The sequence below is a fragment of the Dermacentor andersoni genome, chromosome 6 (assembly GCF_023375885.2).
Source record: "Dermacentor andersoni chromosome 6, qqDerAnde1_hic_scaffold, whole genome shotgun sequence".
Lineage (NCBI taxonomy): Eukaryota > Metazoa > Arthropoda > Arachnida > Ixodida > Ixodidae > Dermacentor > Dermacentor andersoni.
Window position 1 is genome coordinate 9,761,705 of NC_092819.1, and position 17,290 is coordinate 9,778,994.

The 17,290-nt window shown below is 49.3% G+C and overlaps 1 protein-coding gene across 1 annotated transcript in view; it reads left to right on the top strand.

The window, feature by feature from the left end:
• Nucleotides 1–17,290, top strand: part of LOC126521522 (U3 small nucleolar RNA-associated protein 6 homolog) — a 104,727-nt gene that overhangs the window by 37,067 nt on the left and 50,370 nt on the right. The window contains exon 12 of the mRNA XM_055065805.2: nucleotides 11,152–11,252. Within this exon, the coding sequence (XP_054921780.1) occupies nucleotides 11,152–11,252 (101 nt within the window). The remainder of the gene's footprint in view (nucleotides 1–11,151; nucleotides 11,253–17,290) is intronic.

A 17,290-nucleotide genomic window follows, 5' to 3' on the forward strand; every position in this document is an offset into this window, starting at 1 on the left:
CATATTATGTTGCCTTTATTTTCGCTTTATAGCGCAGCTTGGACTATTGAAAATTCACACCATGCCATGTTGCTGAATATTTGTAGAGGCAAGTTTGAAAGGCAGCTGAATTTGAAAAGTAGTGGCAAATGGCTTCATTGTCTCACCCTTATTATTTTTTTTTTCATAGCTGCAGTGGTCGTGCCATGAAAAGCGGAATTCTTGCGTTCGAGAAGGCAGATGCACCTGCAAAGCTGGCATTACGGCTCAGTGCAAGTACGCAGCGGCGGTGTGAATTTACGTCAACAATAAAGAAGTAAATTCATGCACCAGCCAGCCCCAGAAATGAGGCAAGCCAAGCGGAAAGCCAAAGAGACTCCTAGAACAAGATGTCTCGGACCTCTTCCCAAATGAGTTAGAAAAACATTCATGCTGTAGAATGCACTGCTTCAGTGAAGTAACTGCACCAGCACTGAAGGTACGAGAATTGGGGGCTTGTTACGACACAGCAGCCCACGACACCGCAATACTTCGGACCGCGCTTTTCGCTTCGGCAGGGCCGCTTTTGCCATAGTGGAAACTCAACTTCGCGCAAGAAGCCTTTGACAACGTTCCCAGCTTGCGGCGCGACGCCCCAGTGCCCTGGCTCGACTGAATAGCGCAGGCGCGCACGTGCAGTGGCCGCCTGCAAACTGGTTGCGTCTGGCTGCGCAGGCGCCGTCTATCCCAAGTTTTGCACGGCTCGCTCGCTGGAGCAGCAGTGCGCGCTGTCGTCGCGCGCCCGAACTTGAGCTTGGGTTCCCTCTACATGTATCCTTGAATGACGATGTGGTGTTCTTCCAGGCAGGCAGGAACCAGGCGGTTGCAGGGACAGTATGCAAAGGGAATCGCTTTATTCCATTGACAAGGTGACTGGCGAGCACCAGCACAGCTGGGCCGCCGACTGTGATAAGACCCGCCGTGGTTGCTCAGTGGCTATGGTGTTGGGCTGCTGAGCACGAGGTCGCGGGATCGAATCCTGGCCACGGCGGCCGCATTTCGATGGGGGCGAAATGCGAAAACACCCGTGTACTTAGATTTAGGTGCACGTTAAAGAACCCCAGGTGGTCAAAATTTCCGGAGTCCTCCACTACGGCGTGCCTCATAATCAGAAAGTGGTTTTGGCACGTAAAACCCCATAATTTAATTTTTTTTAACTGTGATAAGCTGGGAAGAAGTGCGCCGGCTACGCTCAGCGCCGCGGTATATAAGCTCTTATCAAAGGGCTGTGTCGCAGTAGCGCACGTGTAGGTTATCGGTAGACGTGCAGCCACTACACTCCCTCGTTCTTATTGTAGTTCGGGCGCATGCACTGAAACAAAAAGTAGTTCATGACACATAGCGGTCTGGAGGGCGCCGCTGCCTTGCAGGATAACGCCGCTCTGCCGTGGCTGGAAGAGAAGACGAAGCTGGCTGCACCGGGTCGCGGCTGTCGGGTCGCGGCTGCTTCGGGTCGTCTCGCTGTTCAGGGATGTACGGAAAGTCCATATCCCTGGCTTGAATTATGTGGTTCTGGTGGCGCTTCCAGGCAAACACCTCGACCGGTTTCCACACGAACTCTGTATGAAACAGGTCCAGTCCGCCCTAACACAATCCCAGGCAACCACTTTGCACCGCGTCTGAAATTTCGCACAAGAACACTTTCACCCACAGCGAATTCACGTGCGCGCTGCTTGCGATGCACTGCCTGGACGAACTGCTGCGTCGAAACCTTCTGCTGCAGCGAGGGCTTTACGGCATCTAGACGGGTGCGGAGTCTACGCTGTAGTAGGAGAGTGGCCGGCGCCTCGCCCGTGGTGGCACGTGGAGTGTTCCTGTAAGACAACAAAAACTCTCCCAACGTGGGGCTTAAGCTCGCGGCAGTACTTTTCCGCAGTGCCGCTTTCAAAGTTTGGACAAATTGTTCAGCTTGTCCATTACTGCTCGGATGGTAGGCTGACGTCCTTACATGGCGCGTGCCAATGCTCTTAAGGTAGTTTGAAAACATAGCTGAGATGAACTGCGGTCCATTGTCAGATACCACAACTTCAGGGTAACCAAACCTGCAGAAGATTTCGTGGAGACGGTTTACTGTGTTTTCCGCGGACGTGTCTCGCATTTGGCACACCTCCGGCCACTTGGAGTGAACGTCGACCACAACCAGGAACATGGCGCCCTTGAAAGGTCCTGCAAAATCGATATGCAGACGTTCCCATGGTCTGGTTGGCCATGCCCACGGGTGCAAAGGAGCCGGGCAAGGCATCGCGCATTGAGTTAAACAGGGGTTGCAAGAACGTGCTTGGGTCTCAATGTCGCGATCGATGCCTGGCCACCACATGTAACTACGTGCTAGTTCTTTCATCCGAACAATTCCAGGATGTCCCTGGTGCAATTCTTCGAGCATCTGTGACTGGTGTTTCCGAGGAATAACGACACGCATTCCAAGAAGAAGACACCCTAGCTGTTCGGAAAGTTCACAGCGTCTGTGAAAAAACTGCTTCATTTCTTCACTCACGATGGTCTCAGGCCAACCGTTCATTACGTGCTGCATGACTATCATTAGAATCGGATCTCGGGCCGTTTCGCGTGCCACATCGCGACAGTTAATTGGCAAGGACTGCATGCGTAGGAGATAAAACTGGTCATCCGAGCATTCTTCACTTTCACTTGGCAGAGGCAATCGAGATAAGCAATCTGCTTCGGCGTTTTGACTCGATGGCTTATACTTCAAAGTAAAATTGTAAGCAGACAGAACTAAAGCCCAGCGTTGCAGTCTAGCTGCGGCAACAGTTGGTATTCCCGTCTTGGGACCGAAAATTGTCTGCAAGGGTTTGTGGTCAGTAACGAGAACAAATGAACGCCCGTAAAGATAGTAGTGGAAACGTTTGACGCCGAAAACTAGAGCGAGCGCCTCTTTTTCCAGCTGACTATAATTGACCTCCGCTGAAGATAAGGTACGTGATGCGTACGCAACCGGATGGCACTGACCATTTGGCTCCACATGAGAGATGACAGCTCCTATACCGTATGCCGATGCATCACACGACAGTTGCAGGGGCGCACTGGGGTCGTAGTGAGCGAGAACCGGTGGCTGCAACAGCAGCTGCTTGATATGCGAGAAGGCTGCTTCGCACTCGTCACTCCAGGCCCAGGGAACATCAAGTCGCAGCAATCTGTTTAGGGGTAATACGACGTTTGACAGGTTGGGAACAAACTTGCCATAGTAGTTTATCAAGCACAACAGTGAATGCAATTGCTGCTTGTCCGTGGGACGCGGAGCCTTTGCGATGGCTTCTAGCTTGTCAGTTGCCGGTTCAATTCCGTGCGTTCTAATGACATGTCCCAAGTACTGCAACTTGTCTTTGAAAAACTCGCATTTTTCTTTCTTTACCCTGATGCCTCTGTCTGATAACTGTCTCAATACCGCTCCCAAATTCTTTAGGTGCTCCTGTTCAGTCTTTCCGGTGACCATGATGTCATCGATGTAACAAGTAACTCCGTCAAGGCCCGTCAGAATATTATCCATGATCTTCTGAAAGATCGCCGGCGCTGAGGCGATGCCAAAAGGCAAGCGGTTAACAACATATAAGCCCCTGGACGTGTTCAAGGTCAGGTAGGCTTTGGATTCCTCGTCCATCTCGACTTGCTGATAAGCCCGACTTAAATCAATTTTGGAGAATTTCTGACCGCCAGCTAATGCTGCCAAAAGCTCATCCAGCTTTGGAAGCGGGTACGTTTCTACATCTAGGATTGGGTTCAGCGTGAGTTTGTAATCTTCACAGATTCTAATCGACCCGTCGCTCTTTACTATGGGAACAATTGGCGTAGCATACTTGCTACTGGCGACACGAGAAATGATTCTCAACTTCTCGAGCTTTTCCAATTCAGCCTCTACCCTTTTCACAAGAGCGAAAGGCACACTCCGTGCTTTTAGAAAACGAGGCACTTGGTCATCCTTAAACTTGAGGCTTGCCTGCTCTCCTTGTATGGTCCCTAATTTATCCTTAAACAGGTCTTCGTTTTTCCGTAGCAGCGTTTCTAGTGCTGCAGGTGGACTGTCTGACGCAGTGGACACATTGCAGAGACCTCGAATGCCACCCCAGTCTAGCCTGATATGCTGTAGCCAGTTGCGACCTAAGAGCAGTATGCCGCCTTGCGGAACAATGTAAAGCGGAAATCGTGCCTCTTGGTTATTGTGGCGGACCAGCACGTCCATTACTCCTATAGGCTTTACGGTTTCCCCTGTGTATGTCTTCAGTTGCATCTTTGTTCGTTGCAAACAAACACCAGGAAAGTACACTTTAGCCTGATGGTGCGACATGACCGATACTGCTGCTCCAGTGTCGAGCTCCATGTTTACGGTAGTTTCTTCTACATTTACGCCTACCATTATGGGTGCCGTTCGTGACACGTCGACGCTGTTGAGCTTAGTGAAGTCGTGCTGGGTCCTGCACTCAAGCGTGCGCATACACTGCTTCTGGTTTTTTGGTTCCGCTCTTGCTCTGCACATTCTGCGTATGTGCCCCTGCCGGTTACATTCGAAGCAAGTAGCTCGTACGTGCTGACACGCTTGCGCATCGTGCTTAAAAGAACCACGGTGATAACACTGCTGGGATTTGGCACGTTTACTTGCGTACTTCTGCTTTCCGCTCTGCATTCGGTGAACTAGGCCACCGCTATCTGATAAATCATGGGCTGTCACTGCATTGTTCATTGCGGCCTCGGACGCCAGAGCACGGTCAACTGCCTTCTGGAAAGTTAAGTGCTTGTCCTCGACGAACAGCTGTCTCTGGATATCTATTCGCCGCATGCCACACACAAACTTGTCGCGAAGCGCATCGTCGAGAAAAGAACCAAAATCGCAGTTTTGAGCTAGCCTGCGAATCTCTTCTACAAACTGAGCTATTGTCTGCGTTTCGCCCTGCACGGCGCGATAAAACTTGGCTCTCTCGGCAATAACGGATGGCTTTGGCGACAGGTGTTTGCTCAAAACTTCCCTCAACTCGCTTAACGACTTCGATGTAGGCGTATCGGGAGCAGTCAAAGACTTTAACAGTTGGTAGGTTTTCGGACCGATGAGACTCACGAAAACGTCGACTTGAAGGTCGGCTGGAACCTTGTTTGCCCTCAGATACGATGAGAGTCGCTCGTCGTACGACGTCCAGTCACTGGTCGAGTCGTCAAAAGGTTCCATCTGTCCCAGCTGCGAGGCCATTTCGCAGTATTGTCGGTTCCGAAGAAGAGACTGTCAACTTAGCTGCAGGGTCCCGCTGTCGATGCGTTGATCCTCGTCGCCATTATGTGGTGTTCTTCCAGGCAGGCAGGAACCAGGCGGTTGCAGGGACAGTACGCAAAGGGAATTGCTTTATTCCATTGACAAGGTGACTGGCGAGCACCAGCACAGCTGGGCCGCCGACTGTGATAAGCTGGGAAGAAGTGCGCCGGCTACGCTCGGCGCCGCGGTATATAAGCTCTTATCAAAGGGCTGTGTCGCAGTAGCGCACGTGTAGGTTATCGGTAGACGTGCAGCCACTACAGACGATGCGGGCGTCCGTATTCCCTTAAGGGTCCCCGAAGGGACCCTTAAGGGAATAATAAATGATGATGATGATGATGACATGCGGCAACAGGAGTAATGCACTAGGAACTTGCTGTCCGGAGTGACAGCGCAGATAAGGGCATCATTACGTTTTGAAGCATGCGGCAAAGTTCTTCCATAACTACTGAAACGGCGGCGCTTGTGTCGACTAATGCCAGTGTGACAACTCCTTCTACAGATACTTCGATTACGTTCGTCGGAAGAGAGTGAGGCTTTGTGTGGTTCGACTGGAGTGCAGTTCTCACCTTTTGAACTGCGGTAGCTAGTTTTCCTGCTCCGATGGGGCCGGATGCCGCCGCATGGAGGAAAGTGAGCGGCGATGAGGGGATGGCGAGCGACGATCACGGGCAGAAGGAATGACGTTGCTTGTGACAGCAAGTGTGAGTCATTTGGTGGCGAGAAGGACGAAGCTGGCAAAACGTAGGAGCGGACAGGTTGGCCATTACCTTGAAGCCATAATCGACGGCGACAGTGCCGTGCCATATGACCAGGGATTCCACAGAAGAAGCACATGGCGCAATTGTTGGGTGTACGCCAGGGTCCCGTGCTAGCTGGTGATCTGGTGGTGTACACTGGAGGGATTGGATGTGGTGGTGCAGCAAACGGTGGTGCTGAAAAAGTCGATGGAGGTGGTCGTGCTGCAACCTCGGCGTAGCTTAGAGGTACAGGCAATGGTGGTGCTGCACGAGGGGACTGAATAGGCTTCGGACACTTGTTCCTGGAGCATATGATGCAACGTAGGAGCCAAGGACGGCGTAGGCCCTGGGACGGCGGTGAGTAGGGATAGCTGGCGGGCGACTTCGGAGCATATAAATTCCTTGATTTCGCCGAGCAGATGGTCATTGTTAGTCACAGTGGCTAAACTTGCAATGGAAGTATCGGGGATTGAAGAACGTCGAGTGAGTAGATGTTGCCTCCTGAGTTCGTCGTAGCTTTGACAAAGTTCAGCGACTTCGAACGTGGTCCGCGGGCTTTTCGAGAGGAGCATTTAGAACGCGTCGTCTTCGATGACCTTCATTACGTGACGGATCTTGTCAGACTCAGTCATCGATGGATCGATGCGCTTGTAGAGGTCCACAATGTCTTCTATGTACTTGTTGAAGTTTTCACCGGGTTGCTGGGAAGGGCTGCGCAAGCGCTCTTCGGCATGGAGCTTCAGCACCTCAGGGTGACCGAAGACTTGCGTAATGCGTGCCTTGAAATCTGGCCAGGTGCTGAGGTCGGATTCATGGTTGTGGTACCACACGCTAGCGACACCTGTGAGATAGAAGTTCACGTAACCGAGCTTCGCAGCATCGTCCCATTTATTGTCCACTTGTCGTCCCACTCATATATCGAGAGCCAATCTTGTGCGTCGTATTCATCGGAACCGCTAAAGATGGTAGGATCGCGTTGACGCACTGAGCCAGGACAAATCAATGTTGGCGATGCCGGAGATGTTGTTTGGCTTGCGTCGTCAGGCATGATGGCCGGCAGTGTCTGATTACATAGTTCCAGGGTGGTTGGGGAAATACTACCCAGCACCTCCACCAACTATGTGACGCGGTTTATTGAGCACTCAGAAACGCGACCGTCTCAGTTGAGCGTCAGACACTGAGAGCGCGAGCCCCTCTTCGTTGGCGGGCCGATGATGATAGTGCATCCTGTGGGGTTCTCCTCCATGCTCTCGGCTCTCGCCCTACTGGCGAGAGCCGCAGTAGCTGTCGGTGACCGCCGGCTCTTTGCTCCTCCGCCGAGGGTTGCGAGCTGGATACAGGCGGCCGCTGAAGTCGCTGCGCCGAACTCGCCACAGCATCACCATTGCCCGGTGGCTCGATCGTAGTCCGGGGCAGCAGTGCAGACGGTGTGCAGGTGACGGCAAACCAGGGGTGACTCCAATCCCACTGCGTACACTCAACACACTCGGCAAACACTAAAGTAGTGCAAGGGAGAGGAATTCTGCATGCGCATCGCCCACGTGGTACGATGTTCGTCTCGGCTAGCAAAAGATCGGGCAGCTACTCAGATGCTAAGTTCACGTGAACGAAGCTCGCTTCCTTGAGTCGAACAAGTAATTTCAATTCGTGCAAGGCTAACTAGAATGGGGGAAGCAAAGTGCAACACCTCAATGCCACGGTCCACCAGGCGACAGGCAGCTTCGTAAAGCCTTAGGCCTAAAGCATCGCTACCCTGACAACAACCGGCATCCAAAAATAACACCTAAAATGAGCGCTAAACAGGCAGCCGTGAGGAGGCGTCAGCTCTGTGAGGTGGTCCTACTTTGCTCGGTGCACACAGCATCCGAGTTGACGACGCCCACCGTCCCAGATGGTGTCTGAGCTCGGTGCCAGGCCGCAATACCAGTCAGCCCACAGTGGCACCCGTGGCCTGTGGCCACCCGGCTCCCAGAGCCGCGACTTCATCAGAGTCAAAGAGATAGAAGAAGCTATTTACATATGTAATTCGGACCACCCATGAGGCTTCCGTACTCACTCGCTTCAGGCTTGTGAATGCTCCGCGGGCGCTAAGCCTCGCTCTCCGAGGAAGCAGACCACGTGGCTCTCGTACAGACGAATGTCGTTAAAAAAACACTTGCGAAAAGGCTTAGCATGTTGACATGTTCAAACACAGTTCAGCCACCGTCGCCTCGCTCAAGAAAGCACGCCGCCAATGCTAGTGATCAAAATCCACGCTAGCCCTACGCTTCGGTTCAAACAAAGGTCTCAAACGAAGCAAAACTTTTAAAACTATCGTTCGATGCCCCAAAAGCCCCACGTTGGGCGCCAGATGTGGGGTTCTCCTCCGTGCTCTTGGGTCAAAGGAACGACGACACAGTAGTGCAAACAATCACAAGGGCATTTATTGCACCTTTCATAGATCAATGCCAGCTAGCCGAGTTGCCATCCACAAAACATGCCGATGGGCGCGCGACAAACCTAGAAGTCCGACTCACCGCGACTGGATAGCGAGCGAATATGTTCGCCCCATGCTGGATCCCAACGCCTGGTCATTCGTGCGTATGGTCCCGCGAACGGTCGTGCGTTCGAAGGCGGCCATGCGAGACGGTCACGCAGAAGCATGGATCGGCGCATGCGCGGCACGGCCGCACTGCTTGCTGTCCCGAACCCAAGAGGAAGCGCCTTGTCTTTTGGCGCCCAAGTAACCCCGCCTGTCGGCGGCGTTAGCAGCGCAACACTCGTGCCATCTCTCGTACTGCGCCTCAACCACTCCGACCGCCGCGGGCGCCAGGCCATGCGAGCCGTGCGGGAAAACAACATATCAGGGGACACGTGAGAGTCGTGCATCCCCACAGTCCATAGGGGTGCGCCAGTCTTCTTCGCTACATCTTGATATCCTTTGAAGCAGTTTGACAAAGAAACCGAAACTCGTTTAGAAAATTCGACACGCTGAAGTTGTCTTCCATGTCAGTCCTGCTTCCAAAGTTCGAAAACTCACTTGCAGATGTACTAGAATCGGTAGAAATGCAACGTTTTAGTGCATGAGCGGTGTGCGATGCTGACGCCATCTTGAAAACTACGAGTGCTCATCACGCTTACCATGCCCCTTCTCTGGAGGAGCTTTAAATATCTGTGTGTGGCAGAAAAAGAAAACTGAAATTGACTAAACAGTTAACAAATAACCTGATAAATGATGCTAGCTGTCCAAGAGTGTTTGGAAAACAGCAAAATATGAATTTGCAACCATCTATGGCATGCTATCAATCCGAATAGGTGTGGACAGGAAAGTGTTAAGGGCTGTGCCCAAGTATACTTGTTTGACCTGTGGTGCAAACACCTGGCCTGAAATAATTTGTGAACACAAAACTTTCGTAGACTGGTTGTGCCATCTACTCAGAAGTAGATGGCACTGAAAATTTTATGGTAGGCTTTGTTTTTATACAATTGATGGTGCGACAAAGCTTATCAACTGACAGCGTTGCTAGCTTTTCTATTATTGTGGCATGGTGAACTGGCACAAAAAGTCGGCGCATTCTTTTAGTAATGTGGAAATTTAAGAACTTTTTATGAGCTCTGGTTCAGAAGGCTTTATGCTGATTGCGAGGTGTTCTCAAGGGACAACGGTGACACTTATATAAAGAGGCCATGTTGCCTGATGAACACTATTAAAATTACTAATTAGCATGAGTTTCTCATTTTTGTTTAAGTTATCAGATTAAAAAGATTCGTAAAATGTTTGGAAACATATGGCAAATAAATAGCAATCAAATTTAAAGCCTGCTAATGTTACTTGGACAGAAATTGTTGTACTTAAAAAAAAATCTGGCACCCAAAGAGTTACAAAAGTGAGTGCGTAGAAGTGACAAGCACGCAGCTCGCAGTGTTCTCCCCACATTACACTGGCAGCAAGCATCTGTGTCACAAATGCATGCATGTAAGGCTGTATAACCCTGCAGGGATTTCTAGTGGTTGCAACTGGACCAGGGGCAAAGAAAGTGCAGTGTCTTGACCTGTAACTATAGAGGTTTTCATCTGAGAGAGTGAGAACTTCCTCTGGGCTGTGGTGCGGGAGCACAAAGGCTTGCATGGCTGCTTCTGCAATGATTTTGTGCTGGGGTTCAGACACAATTAACACAGCCCACAGAGCATTATGACGACATCCTGGGTGTTGTCATTGAAAAAGGTCTATACCTTGCTTCAAGAAAGCCGTACCGTGCAGCTAAGGCTGCCAAATATGTCATCCAGCCAGAAAAGCAATGTTCTCTCCAATTCTATAGCAATCTGTCTGCTGACCGGGGTCTAGGCTACATATGGAAAACTTTAGAACATCTATGCAAACATTTAGCAGGCTTACATTAAGAATAGCATCAGCTGAAAGTGGATCCCTAAGGGCCTACAAAGATTTCTGCAAGCAATATTTTAACTGATGCCAAGAACTTCACAGAGATGACTGGTCTGCAGAAATTGGTGTGAGGAGTGAAAACATTGAGAAGGCTCTTCACTGGTTGCCACAGTGCTCACCTGCTCTAACGAGGAGCATTGGCAATTGCATCAGCAGTAAATAATTATACATGCTTCTGCATTTTATCATGCAAAAAATTTCCTTGGTGCATGTAAATTTTAGCCTCAATACATGGCACTGCTCTCTGGTAGCTCAGCGGCCATGGTGCTCTGCTGATGAGCACGAGGTTGCATGTTTGATTCCAGGCTGCTGCAACCATGTTTCAATACATAAAAGCAGAGTACAAAAATTTGTGTATACTTGGCTCAGATTGAAGTGCACATTAAGGAACCCCACGTGGCTGAAATTGATCTGCAGCGCCCTTTCTACGGGCATCTCTCATTGACTCAGTGTTGCTTTGGGACGTTAAATCCCATAGATCAATTGATAAATATGCACCATTGGAGGATACAGATGGGGTGTGGGGTGTGGGGGGAGGGCTATTATACTTAGGCTACTCTGTTTTCCTACTTTGACAACAATAGGCACTTGCCTGATTTGAGGCATTAGAGGATTTATTTTCTCATGTATAGTTTTGGTAGTGGTTTGCCCAACACCCTACATATATGCAGATATCATCACTGCTCTTGACTGAATAATAGCCTCTTTGTACTCAGTGTGCAGACTCGGCATCCGAATCAAGAGCAGGTGTGGGATGCCATAGCAAGAAGGCTGCTCGCTTGCAAGGATGGAACAGTGGGGCCTCTTGCTGAAGATGGCAAGTTTGTATCTATGTAATCTTTAACATTTTATTTTGTAGTAGTGGTGTGTGGATATTTGAAACTTTGAATATACGATTTGAATCAGTTAGTGTTCGATTCGAAATATTTAAACCTCTGAAAATTGCTATTGTTGATTCTTTAATAAGCTTCGTTGCGATACAGCCGTGTTATGCGGCGAAGTATACAAACTGTACTGCAGTGTAGCATATTTGCCGTGCAGTGGAGCATATCAAAACTAAGCGGGCACTGTCACAGGGCCTCTGCTGGTGCTTATGGCTACCCGACACTATCAGCTCAAGTACCCACACTGTGCTGCCTCTTCATGCATCTGGACAACACCAGCTGCCAGGCGCAAACATCTGTTAAAACTTCTTTCTCGGCGAGTTGGTGTATACTTGATTTGAAAATTATAACAGTGCTAACACATGCATTGGTGACGTATTGAAAGCATAATTTTCATCAACTTGTGTTTTGCCCCCATTTAGCCCCTGAGACTACATGCGATCTAGTCTCACTTCAATCGCACGACTATAATTTATGCTGGGATCAGCAGAAAGTATGAAGTCAATTTCATTTCTTGTTTCACCATTAGGGCTTTTCCAGGTCCACTTTCTGTTTGCGATGCTTGCTGAAAAAGGTGTTCATTATTCGAAGCTTATTCCTTTCTGCGAATTCTACGAGCATCTCTCCTCTAACGTTCCTAGAATCGACACCGTAGTTGCCAATTGCTTGTTCACCAGCCTGCTTTTTTCCCCCACTTTTGCATTGAAGTCGCCCATTACTACTGTTTACTGAGTTTGCACTTTTCTCATCGCTAATTCAACATCTTCATAAAACTGATCTACTTCCTCATTGTCGTGACTGGATGTTGGAGCGTAGGCTTGTACTACCTTTAATCTATACCTCTTATTAAGTTTGATTACGACTACAGCTACCCTCTCATTAATGCTGTAGAATTCGTCAATGCTGCCCACTATGTCATTATGGATTAGGAATCCTACCCCATATGGCTTCTTATCTGGCAGACCTCTATAGCAGAGGACGTGTCTGTTATTCAGCAATGTATAAGCCTCATAAGTTATTCTGATCTCACTAAGGCCGATGATATACCAAACAATGTCTGATAGTTCCTCAAAGAGTCCTGCTAAACTACCGTAACTCGAGAGGGTTCGGGTGTTAAACGTTGCAATGGTCAGTTTCCATTGGCGGCCTGTCCGGACCGAGAGATTCTTAGCACCCTCTGCTGCGTTACATGTCTGACCGCCGCCTTGGTCATGTGCTCCGCAGCTGCTGGAGGCTGAGGGCCATTGGGTAATTGAGTGAGCTATTTGGGGAGGGGTGTGGCTGAATTCTGCACCAGGGAGGCCGGTTCCTGTTCTGGTGAGGGTAGGGTCTTGTTGAAGCTTAGTGGGCCTTCCTAATTTGTTTGTACCTGGATTAGTATAGCCCGACTCACTCTTGGCATCTTTTGCCGGTGAGAGGCGTCACTCCAAGCCTGCAGGTGTTGTGCACTGAAGAAGGTGAATTTTCAAACTTACCATCGTGAAAAAAAAAAGTAGAAAAACTTTTATAGCGGGATTCGAACGTCGGACTATGGCAACCAAGCATTCGACATAGCTCAGTCAGATAATCCCACAGGCAGCGAGGCTCTCTTATCGCCAACAAGTACAGCCCTGAGGGCCTACATGCATAAAAACTTATTTGATTTATCCGCGATAGAAGTGTTTTCCTGATCGAGATGGGTAACTCAGTATAGAACGATTTGTAAATGGTTCTGGCCTCGTAGTTCCAAAATCGCACGTACGCAAACGGCCGTGAACTCAGCTAGGTAAACCCTACAGGCTTACCGACGACCACACATACGCAGGCGGTCGTGAATTCGGCTAGGCAAACACTATACAGCTGACTCCGACTTTTGTTAAAAATAATAATATCGTGCATGATGCGCTCACTTCGAGTCAGTCAAATCCAATTTCGTATATCTCAAATGCTTGAAAACATGCTTGAAATTTTCCGCACAATAGGGGCTTTGCTGATTGCAGCAGGTGACACGGCATAGTATTCCTCAATGGTTCTAACGTCGTGGTTTTGGAGTCACCTGTACACATGCGGCAATGAATGTGCCTAGATATACGGTACATTTTCAGCGAACTTGAACAATACTTGACCCTCTGAGGGTCGATTTTTTTTTTTACATTTACCCCCAAAAGGTTAAATGTAGTGGGGCAAAAAAAATGAGCATGAGAAAAATAAAACATTCAGCGCTTACCAGGAATTTACTAGTTGCGTGTTGACGGTGGTACACCAAACAACTCCAGGGTGTCTACCAACCGGGAAAACCGGGAATTCTCAGGGATATTGTGTAGTCTGGAAAAAGTCAGGGAAAACTCAGGGAATTTGGGCCTCTATCAGGGAAAATTAGTGGCAATTTTATTGAAAGGGTTGAAAGTCGCGGTAATGCTGGCTCGAGCAACAGACAGGAATCGTAATGAATCGTTTTTGACGCCCTGTCGTCGGCTGGAGGAGTTGCCAGTGTACAGTCAGCGACCGACTTTCCATATTCCCGATAATTTGGACGGCTTCGCGGCACCACCACGTACCCTATAGAGTCAACGTACCAGAACGTGTGAAATTTCGGACGCAAGAACTCTTCGCCGTCCGGTTTTCCGAACGTTTTGCCGTGACCGCAGGTCCGAAACGGCAATAATCAAAGGCACCACCGCTGCCGTTTTGATTACTTCGACACCTCGAACCGGCACTCTCGCACGCAGATCCGCTGGCAGCCATTGCCACCACTGCGGCAACGCTAGGCCTAGCTGCTTCGACGTTGGCTATGAAGCTTCTTGCCGTTGGGTGCCGAGTTTTTTATTGAAAGAATTCGCTGCTGTCAGCAACGGCACGGACTCCACCTTTATGGTCCTCGCGATTGGCTTAGAAACTTAGAAACACAATGCGTTGCATTCCAGTTCCCGAAAGTCAGCTTCGCCTCTGTACAGTAATGTTACTTGGCGAAGCATACGCAAAAGTATTGCAGTGAAGCATAACAAGCGTGGGAAGGGACTGTTGCCACGGAACACAGTAGGTATTCCTTAATTATACACACGTGCAGCCGGTATTTTTTGTCACAGTATGAGCACCGATATGCCTAATATGTGTACCGACAGGCCTTCAGAGCGTTTTCGAACGTGCCTGTGGCGGTTTGAGCCCCCTAAGGGCAGTAAATGACACGCATTAATTTTTTTCCAACTGGCCGATTTTTCGGACGTTTTCGCGGCCCCTAGGGAGTTCGAAAAATCGGTCGTGGACTGTGCAACTGACCAAGATGCTTCAAATGGTCCTTGGGGCGAACAAGTGGCGGAAGGAGGACAAGAACAGAAATGATCTACGCATTGAGGAATAAACGGGAAAGGAAGCTTGCTGCCGCCATTTTGAAGGAGCTTGAGCTCAAAAAACAAAGTTTCGGCTGATGCCGTGATGCAGGTGTTCCTCATCCAAACCAAAATAAACTCTTTAAAGCAGTGAAACACAACACTCAGGCGTCGTGCGTGGGCTGAAAGTATGTCAGGACAGTTGAGGTTGACTTACGAGCTGTTGAGAGAGAATCTCAATTGTGACAGAGTTCGGGCCTCATACCACTGAGCTTGTTACCAGTTGATAGAAATAGCTCATATTCGAAAATATTTGCTTCTATGTGCATCTCATTTTTATTCGTATTCGAGAATGACTCCATTTGCAATTTTTTTCGAAGACACTTTATTTGCTGTGCATTTTACTAACCCCTGCCTTCTGTTCTCTTTTTGAATAACATAAACACTACTCCTTAGTATTCAAATTGGATTAAGTCGCTGTCTTAATTTTTTTCGTGTGCTTACTAGAGAGTGACAGCATCAGGCGATATGGTTTCAGCCCGTCTTGACATAAAACAGTTCTGCATCACTCAGGGAAATTTGCAAAGGCACTCAGGGAAAACCTGGAAAACTTAGGGAATTTGGAAATGTCAACTTGGTAGACACCCCGAACTCACGGTCTCGGCTGCCTGCCTCGCGTATCAGAGAAGTCATTCCTAACGAGGTGGAACTGATACTGAATTGCCGCTCAAGACTGAGGCTCCAAATGAGAGAAGGATGCCTAGGCAGAAACCTTCTCCCAAAGGGCTAGTCCTCAGAGTGGGGAGACGGGCCGCTAACAGTGCTGCTGAGCTACGCGTAAGAAAGGCATCCTTGGAAGGCTGTTTTGCTGTATGGTTGGAAAGCGCCTATACGTCGCCTCCTTTAAGGGGGGACGCGGGTTTCACATCGCGAAAAATGGCAAACAAAAAAAAATGATTTTTTGAAAATCACATTTTCAGTTTCTATAACTCTTTTTCTATCTGACTCCGAAATATCAATCATATAAGACGCGTAGAAGTGCTCTAAAGAATTTGTTTTATGAGCCAAGGTGGCAAAAAATTCCGCAGTAATCAAGAAAGAACAGTGTTTTTCACGCCACAAATCTCCGGAACGGCGCAGCCGAGCGCCGCCATCTTGGTCTTGTTGGAAAGCGCATTTCTCCGTCTTCGAATTTGCCGCTTCAACGATGTCCTCCATAGAGTAACAAGCGCACAAAAAGCAAATGATTGAAGGTCGTGCCGGAGCCTGCGATTGGCCGCGCCCGCCACGTGACTCCAGCGCGGTTCGCCATTGGTCCGGCGCTCGCGTCGTCTGCTCGGCTCTTTGCACCTCGCAAGTCTGAACGTCTCCACTTGCCGTAATCTCGACGTGTCAAAACGGGCGCTACGCGGACATCGCAGTAGCGTGGCCGATTCCTATGCTTGTGGACGTTTAAGACTCGCGGTTAAGCATTCCGAGCATCGGCGACGCGGACTTCGCGACCAAGATTCACGCGCGGAATCCTCGGATATACGGCTAAGCCTTTCAGCACTCGGTGTTTCGGAATTCGTGACGAAGCACATCGCACACGCAATCCTCGAACACGCGGCTAAACATTTCGCGCATAGGGAGTCTCTGACTTGGCGACCATGCACATCGCGCGCGGACTTCTCGGACCCTCACCTAATCATTTTGTGCAACGGCGCCTCCGACTGCGCGAACAAGAGCATCGAGTGTCGACTCCTCGAGCCAGCGTCTAGGCATTTCGCGCCTCGGCACCTCGAACTGCGCGAATAAGCGCATCGAGTGTCGGCTCCTCGAGCTCGCGTCTAGGCATTTCGCGCGTCAGCACCTCGGACTGCACGAATAAGCGCATCGAGTGTCGACTCCTCGGACTGTGCGGCTAGGCATTTCACGCGTCGGCAACTCGGATCTGCAACCAAGCATATTGCGCGTTCACTGTATGGTCATATTGTCGCGATAGCTCGTAACAATATCTATCATACCCCGCCGCCCCCTTCATAAAGAGAACCTCATCATGAGCTCTGTTCAGTAGGCCCCTTGGGCTGGCACAACATCTGGCTGCAGAAGTGATTGAGGCATCATACAAGAGAGAGAGAGAAAATGATAAATGAAAGGTTGGGAGGTTAACCAGGACTGAGCCCGGTTGGCTACCCTACACTGGGGAAAGGGAAAGGGGGACGGAAAGATTTAAAAAAAGCATAAAAAAAAAGGCATCATACAAAAGTACAATTCTGGAAAGCACCTAGCAGCTGCATATCTATAACTGGCTCTCTGATCCTAAGTTCCAAAGCCATTGTTAGGTGAAGATGACTTGGAAGGCTACTTACACTCAGAGCCTTCATTCAGTAACATGGTCAATTCTACAATATGAAAAAAAATATATATATGCCCCACTGATTGTTTTGGAGACTGCTATCAATCAGGCAGCCTGCAGGTACAACACTGGAACTATATTCATGCCCACACAGAGTTCTGCACCTCGGTTTCAAAACCCAGGCACCATGCTCTTTGTAGAGAATGGTGCCTAATAAAGTTTCTTGTGCTAGTTCAGTGGCCAGTGTGCTATTATTTTGAGAGTGTGCAGTCACACATTTAGTATAGCCATTCTAACAAAACATAGAGCTTCAAAACGGTATCATTTG